Source organism: Camellia sinensis, chromosome 9, assembly GCF_055761805.1.
Source record: "Camellia sinensis isolate YWXY chromosome 9, ASM5576180v1, whole genome shotgun sequence".
Classification (NCBI taxonomy): domain Eukaryota; kingdom Viridiplantae; phylum Streptophyta; class Magnoliopsida; order Ericales; family Theaceae; genus Camellia; species Camellia sinensis.
In genome coordinates, this window is record NC_138969.1 from 76,910,667 (window position 1) to 76,920,209 (window position 9,543).

The following is a 9,543-nucleotide window of genomic DNA, read 5'->3' on the forward strand; positions in this document are numbered from 1 at the left end:
AGAGATTTGACCATTGGAACTATTTTCCAGCAAAAATAAGCTACTAAGATTTCCCAAATCCTATCCATCTCAAAATCCCAAAATTAATGGGAATTCATTGTTATAAAAGCATCCAATTACCCTTCTTTATCTCATTCTATCTTCTCTCTTTTGTGAGGTTTTTTTCATTCTGTCTTCTCTCTCCCGTGAGATTTCTTGTTTGAAGAAGATTAATAATTTTGAGTGTGTGTTTTTCAATTTGGAGAAGCAAAGATGGCTAATGCAGAAGTATTCAAATCGAAAATCACTGTATATGTGGTTGCTTGTTGGATTGTCGCAGCTTTTGGAGGCCTAATGTTTGGTTATGATATTGGAATTTCAGGTAATGCCCTCAACTATATTGATATAATTCTTTGATTAGAAAATCATATATATATATATATATATATATATATATATATATATATATTATTATATGCTTTAAAATAGGAAGTCTAAAAGTTATACACTAAATAATTGAAACAATTATTATTAAGTAATGATTCATAAAGGTTTATTGATGTTTGTTGCAAAATTATTATTTATATGTGAGTGTCAATGATCATTTTTCGTTTATGTGTTTCGTTTCTAATTCATTCGAGTAAACAATCGAATCTTATTATTTTGACTTTGACTTTATAGGTGGTGTGACTGCGATGGATGATTTCTTAATAAAATTCTTTCCAAAAGTTCACGAGAGGAAACTTCATGCAAAGGAAGACAATTACTGCAAATATGATGATCAGTTGCTTCAGCTATTCACATCATCACTGTACCTTGCTGCTTTGGTTGCAAGCTTTGGTGCATCAAAGGCATGTCGTATATTTGGTCGCAAGCCCACAATTCTAGTAGCATCCCTATTTTTCATTGGAGGAGCTGGGTTCAGTGCTCTTGCTGAGCACAAATGGATGCTCATTCTTGGCAGGATTCTTTTTGGCATTGGAGTTGGATTTGGCAATGAGGTATATTATTTTATGCCTAAAATAAATTTTATATTTTAAGAATAGAGTGTCTAGGTGAGTTTGTCCACCCTCGACTAATCACAGAGCTGAAGTTAACTGACAAAATTTTAGATTTTGTCCTCAAATTTTTAATGTTTAATCAACCCTTTGAGTTATATTTATTTTACATAAAGTTTATGATAAATAAGGAAATTTTTTTTTTCCCTAACTATAATCTATGATTCTAGGCTGTTCCAGTGTTCTTATCGGAGATAGCACCAGTCCAACACAGAGGGGCAGTCAACATTCTCTTCCAACTATTTGTCACAATTGGAATTCTCATAGCTGGCGTTGTCAACTATTTCACTTCCACCCTCCACCCAATTGGATGGAGGGTCTCCTTAGCCATAGCCGGAATTCCCGGCCTTGTCCTTTTCTTCGGCTCCATGATTCTCACCGAAACACCGGCTAGCCTTATCGAACGAGGCAAGGACACTAAAGGCAAAGCAGCACTCAAGAAAATCCGAGGCGTGGACAACGTGGATGACGAGTATGAAGAAGTGAAAAGGGCATGTGAGATAGCCAAGGAAGTGAAGCAACCTTTCAAGAAACTGATGAAGCGCTCGAGCGTGCCACCACTAGTCATAGGAATTATGTTGCAGATATTTCAGCAGATGACTGGGATTAATGCGATTATGTTCTATGCACCGGTTCTGTTTCAAACCATGGGGTTCAAGAACGATGCTTCGTTGTTGTCTGCGGTGATTACTGGGACAGTGAATGTGGCAAGTACTTTTGTTTCAATCTATCTTGTTGATAAGATTGGAAGAAGAAAGTTGCTTCTCCAAGCCTGTGTCCAAATGTTCATTTGCCAGGTATTAAATTAATTTCACTTCTTTGTAATTACATTTAAATTCTTCTCACTTAGTGCTTGTACTAATTAATTGAATCCAATTTCAGGTATCAATTGGTGCAATTCTACTAACTCACTTGAATACTACTGGGACAATGGACAAAGGACTCGCTGTGGTTGTGGTGGTGCTGGTGTGCTTGTATGTTATGTGCTTTGCATGGTCATGGGGACCTCTTGGTTGGCTGATTCCTAGCGAAACCTTCCCTCTCGAGACTAGAACTTCAGGCTTTGCTTTCGCTGTCAGCTCCAACATGTTGATGACTTTCCTTGTGGCTCAAGCTTTCTTATCGATGCTCTGTCACATGCGAGCCTTCATATTCTTTTTCTTCTCGGCTTGGATTTTGGTCATGGGATTGTTTGTGGTGTTCCTGGTGCCGGAAACGAAGGGCGTTCCGATCGATTCCATTGTGGAAAGGGTGTGGAAGCAGCATCCGGTGTGGAAGAAGTTCATGGATGATGACGGTCCAAAGAGCCAGGAGATGGTCTGATCATGACACACCTATTAAAACCGATTGTTGATGAGAACATCATTTTCTTCCCCTTTTTTGGGGAATTGTTTTTAGTGTTTTCATGGAGTTTGTTAACTGTTTTGGAAGATATGTCGTTCATAATTTTTTTTTTCTATGGACAGAAAAACTCAACAAAATCCTCCTAACAATGACCACAACAACAATAATTCAAATGAGGAGATCCAACTCTAAAACCATAAAATCGTATCCACAATCGATCAAACAAAGACAAGTGGGTCAGGTTTAGGCTTGGACCATCATACATCTATCCACTTATTTGTTTATGTGTCATCCCTTTAATTGTTCATGCATCACATTTATGTCCGCCTAATCTACAAATCTGTCTATATTACCACTACCACCACCACTGATGCTGCTAGTGATGGTGAGTTTTTTGATGAACTTTCGGATTGCTGAAAATGGTCCGACAGTGGTTCGACAGTGGAGAAAATTGGAAAAAATTCATTCAAAATAATAATTTGTCTTTCTCAGCAAACAATTCCATTAAACATGTCATTTTGATCAACATAAATATTAAATATTGCACCAAATAAAATATGGTCCCATAAGTGTGGACTTTTCACCAATTATCCCTTTTAAATATACCTAATTCGGATCACCTAAAAAGTAAATTATTTGTAAACAAGTCTATAAAAAAAAAAAAAAAAAAACACATTTCATGTCATTTTTTGTGACTATTATTTTATTTTTTCTCTAGTTAAGTTTTTTCAGATTACCTCTCAAATAATTACATTTTTTAGATTACTCTTTGGGCCGATTTGATTGGGCAAATTATAACATATGACTGAGACTATTAATCCTCAGGACTCACATTTCATTATTTGGTTACAATTTTTGTTATCTAAATTAGATTTCGATGGACATTCTATCTAATAAAATCTGTATATTTTTTTAATTTTGGAGATTATGATAGGACTTCAAAGAAGCCTTCCTTATATTCAAATTGCACCACTTTGCAGTTAAAAATAATAAAAATAATAAAAATAATAAAAATAATAAAAAAAAAAAAAATAATAATAATAATAATAAAACAAAGCTAAATGAGTTTAATTGAAATAAAAATCATAATTAAAAAAAGGAATAAATTACAATTATACTCCCTGAGATTTGCTTATAATACGAATTGCCCTTTGTGATTCTGAAAATTACACCCTCTCTTTGAAGTTTCTAATTTCATAACAAATAACCATTTTTAATAGCAAATCATCAAGTCAATTAATTGTTTTTGATGATATTATAAATATATTTCAATTAATAATTCAAAAAATTAATTTTTATGTAGAGTAGTTGGAATTTTTTTTCAGTTAATTTTGTTAAATAAAAAATTATGACAAGAAAATATTTGTAATTTTTCAAACCGCATGGGGAAATCCGTATTTTAAACAAATTTTAGAGGTGTATTTATAATTTATCCTTAAAAAAATTGACTGAGTTTGATTAGTTGAAAAAAATTAAATTTGTATGGAGATTGAGTAGTACAATATTTTTAATTATCTCAATATAACATCTCTATACAAATAAATTTTAAAAGTGCATTAATATTTAAATAGAAGTACTTAAAATAAATGGCACTTGATCCAAGTATTTCAGAGAATTTCAGTTGATATAACAACTCAGATTCTCATGGAGGCTTCATCATGTGTGGGGATGGAGAATCTAAGTTATTGGATCCATTGAAATTTCATGAAAATATTTGGATAAAGTGTAATTTGTTTTAAGTACTTCTACTTAAATGTTAATTTGCTTTTGAATTTATTTGTACAAAGATGTGATATTGAGATAAATAAAAATATTGTACAACTAAATCTCCCTACAAAGTTATTCTTTTTTTTTTTTTTTCAACTAATGAAACTCATTCAATTTTTTAGTTATGAACCTTTTTTTCCCCCAATTAAACTCATTTAGCTTTCTTTCTTATTTATTTATTTTTTTAAATACAAAGTGATTCAATTTGAATAGAAGAAAGGCTTCTTTTACAATAACAAACTGAATGGTGCTTGCTACCTTGTTGTCACAGCACCGACCTCGAATCCCAAAGAACAAAAACATTTTACAAACTATTTCTATGATCACATTGCAACAACCTCATGCATACCGTTAAAATGGTGTATAGCATATACAAGTTATGACATTAGTGGTCTTGATTAACACAAATGTCATAACTAATGAATTATAAAAGTCAATCATGTACTTCTCTGGTGCCCTGTTATTTGGTAGGTGTGGTTGTGCCTGATGAATTGGTGGGGGGTGCATTGGGTGATACCTGATAATGTTAATGGGCTGCTACAATGGTGGAGGGGTTATAAATGGAGCAAATTTGAAAATCAAATTTGGAAGGCAATCCCAATGTCCTGTATATGGTCAATATGGAGAATCAGAAACGATGTGGTCTTTCATGGGAAACTATTCCAGTTGAATGAACTTTGTGAATTAATCAAGGTGAGAATTGCTTTTAGGGTTAAAGCTCAGTTAAAGGTGTCTCTGTATTCAGTACAGGATATTATTAATTGTGGGGATATATTTTATGAGTACCAACACGTGGCCAAGGTGATGCCGACGTGTCAGCCGAGGTGCCACGTGTCCTGGTCATGACGCCGAGATTATCTCGGCTAGGCCGAGGTTACCTCCGAAGATATCAGAATCCGGGATAAGCGGATAAGGCACAAGAGTCCTAGAATAAGGAAGGACTTCAGCATGGATAAGGATAACACTCTTAGGGAGTTTATCTTTATCTCTTGGAGAGTCCAGGATAAGCACTGAGCAGAAGTCCATTGAAGCTAGGCTTCTATGGGGACTAGGATTGAATTAACTATAAAAGAGAGGCACCCCCGATGGGTCTAAGGTACGCAATTTATATTCTGAATAGTGAGATTAGCACTATTGATTATCTTCGAGAGATATACTGACTTGATCGTCGGAGTGCTCCCGAGTGGACGAGCCACTGCCAGAATCTTCTATTTCTGTTGCAAGTCAGTCAAGTGCCATCTGTTCTGCCAGTGCTCTCCAGCTGAATACTGAGTATGGCAGTGTGGTCTAAAATTCACTCACACAATTTGGCGCCGTCTGTGGGAAAGAAAAGAGAATAGATGGCTAGTGACGGACAGAAGGATAAGGTTAAGGATGAAATCCCTGCTGGGAGTGGTAAGCACGTTGACCCAAACGTGGAGGAAGATGGTCGCAATAGGAGACTCAGAACCAGAATCATGGCAAGAAAGACGTCGGCCAAGATGGCGACGTGCCAAAGAAACTAGATCGAAGCAGATACTACAACGAGGACGACCTCCAGGTATGGAAGGATAGATGCCTGCGGAGGGACGAAGAGGTGAAAGAGATGGCAAACAAGTTGGCAGACCTGCAATCGGTCGTCAATTTTATGATGCAAAATAATGTCATGCAGCCACCATTCCCACTGCAGGACACGTCGATTCTAGCGGCCAATGCCCAGAAGGGAGGACAGAAACCAATCCCAATAACCCCTCAGCACACCAGAAGAAAAAAACACTCTCACTAGCCTTCCAGGGAGGTTGGGTGAGGAGAGTCGAGTAGCGAAGAGTTACGAAGGACATATCGCACTAAAGAAGTAGACCCTAGAGAACATCGGCATGTTCAAAGGCAGGATCTGTGCTTCAACACAACTCCTAGAGAAAGGTCGAAAAGGGCCCACAACGAAGTTGAGAGTAGTATGTCGAAAAGACTGAAGTCAGGAGATAGTCAAGCTCCTGGGCGGAGCAAGGAAGACTTGAGAGATTACCTCAAGAGGAAACAACAGAATGCCGATTCCGAGGTAACTTCACCTATTAAGCCGAGAACACCATTCTTGGTGGAATTGGACAAATTTGAGGCTCCAAAGAGATTCAGTATGCCGAGGTTCCAAATATACGATGGTAAGTCAGACCCCAACTTCCACGTTGGATTATACCTGAACTCAATGGCATTGTACAGTGGGAACGAGTCGTTGCTCTGCAAAGTGTTCCCCTCATGCTTCGGGGAGATTACATCAGATTGGTTTCACAAACTGCCAAAGAGAAGTGTGAAGACCTGGGAAGGCCTGGCCAACATGTTTGTGGCCAGGTTCGTGACAAACAAGCTACAGCCATTAAGGGTGGACACATTGATGGCTTTGAGAATCAGTAAGGATGAAGGCCTTAGGGCCTACGCAAAAAGGTACTACGAGGTGTTCAACCGAATACCCGAGTGCAACCAAGAGGTGGCGGTCATATCTCTCAAGAACGGCCTAAAAGACGATTGTCCACTACGAAAGTCTTTGGCAAAGACATTGCCAAAAAGCATGGAAGAGCTCATGGCCAAAATCGAGAAGTATGCCAGAGCCGAAGAAGGCATGTCAGGAACTAAGGAGACAAAGCAAGAGAAAGGTAACGGCTCGCCGAAGCGAGGCCGAGGTAACAACGGATCCAACAAAGAGATAGGACAGAGGGCTACACAGGTAGTCATAACTATGTTCCGAATCCCAATCCACAAAGTCCTGGACAAAATCCGATCCCAACCCTATTTCAGAGCACCAGCTAGGGTGCCAGGAGAATTTATGGGAAGAAGCCTTGGTAAGCATTGTGCTTACCATAACGAAGATGGGCATATAACTCAGGGTTGCAGAGCCCTAAAAGCGCACCTGGAAGACCTGGTTAGGCAAGGCCATTTAAGGGACCTTGTAGATAAGGGCAGGACAAGGGAAGAACAAGTAAGATTGCCTCAGGCACCAGCAGCTCCACCCCCCCAGCACAACAACCGCAGGCAGGCGGACTTCGGGTAATTAACGTGATTCACTCGAAGGTCAACAAAAATGAAATATGGGGGGAGACCTAGAGGGTAAAACACTTGCAGCACGTGTACCAGGTCGGGGAAAAACGACATTGGGCCAAGGTGTACCAAGGACCAGCAGTGTCTTTTACTGAAGACAACCTTGAGATGGTCCAACATCCCCACAATGATGCCTTGGTAATATCCCTCCAGGTTGGGGAGTGCCAAGTGAAGCGCATCCTAATCGACCAAGGCAGCTCTTGTGACATCATGTACGTCATGTGTTACAAGGAGCTTAGCCTTCACCCAGACGATTTGGAGCAATCCAATGGCCCAATGGTCGGGTTCAATGGAACGCCGACGTGGCCACTGGAAACAACGAGCTTGAAGGTGCAGGCTGGCACTAGGAAGATACAGACAGAGTTCACCGTAATAGACATACCCTCCCCTTATAATGCAATTCTAGGGAGGCCATGGCTGCATACAATGAGGGCTGTTCCCTCAACATTGCACCAACTATTGCGGTTCCCAACAGAACATGGGATAGAAGAAGTCAAAGGAGATCAGCTGCAGGCAAAGAATTGCTCCATGGTAGCAATGAAATTTACCAGCAGCAGCTTGCCAGAGCTTATAATAAGAGGTCAACCCAGGGGAGTTTCAAGTCGGCGACCTCGTCTTGAGAAAGGTCGTCGGCAACAAAAAAGATCCTAGAGAGGGCAAGCTTGGCCCAAATTGGGAGGGACCCTACGAGATCATCTCGGTACTTGGCAGTGGGGCATATCAGCTTGAAGATAATGAGGGCAAAGAATTGCCAAGACCTTGGAATACTTGTAATCTGAAATTTTTTTATCATTAGATTTTTCTTGTTTTTTCCGAAGTAACGAATAAAATTTTAGCAGAATTCTTCTACATTTATGATTGATAAGATACTTGCCGACGTTTCTGGAATACATGCATAATGAGAACCCAAGTGGAACTTAAGTTCACATTAGGGGGCAGAGAGTTGGAAAATAGATACGTCTGACACTTGGTGAAATTTGTGAAAAATTTACAAGTTGAAGTTAGCTGAGATAATGTTTAACACTTGTTGAAATTTGTGAAAAATTTACAAGTTGAAGTTAAACCGAGATTATGTTTAACACTTGTTGAAATTTTTGAAAAATTTACAAGTTGAAGTTAAACTATGGATACATCTAACACTTGTTGAAATTTGTGAAAAATTTACAAGTTGAAGTTAGCCGAGATAATGTTTAACACTTGTTGAAATTTGTGAAAAATTTACAAGTTGAAGTTAAACTATGGATGCGTCTAACACTTGTTGAAATTTGTTAGCCGAGATAATGTTTAACACTTGTTAAAATTTGAGAAAAATTTACAAGTTGAAGTTAAACCGAGATTATGTTTAACACTTGTTGAAATTTGAGAAAAATTTACAAGTTGAAGTTAAACAATGGATACGTCTAACACTTGTTGAAATTTGTGAAAAATTTACAAGTTGAAGTTAGCCGAGATAATGTTTAACACTTGTTGAAATTTGAGAAAAATTTACAAGTTGAAGTTAAACCGAGATTATGTTTAACACTTGCTGAAATTTGTGAAAAATTTACAAGTTGAAGTTAAACTATGGATACGTCTAACACTTGTTGAAGAATTATTAAAATCAATCAAGTACTATTAAACATAAGCATGTAAATAATTAGAACACAAGCAAATTGTCTGATGGAGATGTTTTAATCGTTCATTAAGCTAGCTGAACTTAACAAATTTAATAAAGTCACGTTTGAAATTATATTTTCTTTTCATTTTCAGAATATATAGCTTATTATTTGATTATTCATTCAGCATAGTTTTTGTCATTTTATAGATGGAGAAACTAGTGAATGGTTCACTACACTTTACGATTTATTTTATTTTATTTGTTATTTTTTGTCTTCAAATTTTGTTATATCTTGAAACCTAGGTTCTTAGTTTTTTTATCTTCAAAACCAATAATGTTAGGATTATCATTTGTTTCTTACCAAAATTTATTTGGTACCTTACATGTGAAGCCTTTTAAAATTCAAAAGATATTAACAAAGTATATGATATAAATTGTAATTCCACAATAAAAAGTAAACCTAAACAAGACAACACAGAGCAACGCACACAAAAGAAACTAAAAGGCACCAGACAAAAAGTAAACCTAAAACAAAAGAAAAACAAAGAAGTGAAGAATACCCAGCCCAAGGAAGAGAGCCAAACAATGATGCCATCCACTAATAAGATCGACTAAATGGTGGTTGAGAACGATTTTTTTCTCCCACTTAACCGACCAAGTACTCCCACCAACCTCATGAGATACAGGATCAATATTTCATTGGTGAAGCACACTCTTGGTGAGAAAGTT

General features: G+C 37.4%; 1 protein-coding gene across 1 annotated transcript; it reads left to right on the forward strand.

Annotated features, from left to right (window-relative positions):
- Positions 1-252: 252 nt before the first annotated feature.
- On the forward strand, positions 253-2,360 carry LOC114297821 (sugar transport protein 8-like). The gene is made up of 4 exons (XM_028242298.2): positions 253-361; positions 661-980; positions 1,208-1,834; positions 1,920-2,360. The coding sequence occupies exons 1-4, from the start codon at positions 253-255 to the stop codon at positions 2,358-2,360; spliced, it is 1,497 nt and encodes a 498-aa protein (XP_028098099.2).
- Positions 2,361-9,543: the final 7,183 nt, after the last annotated feature.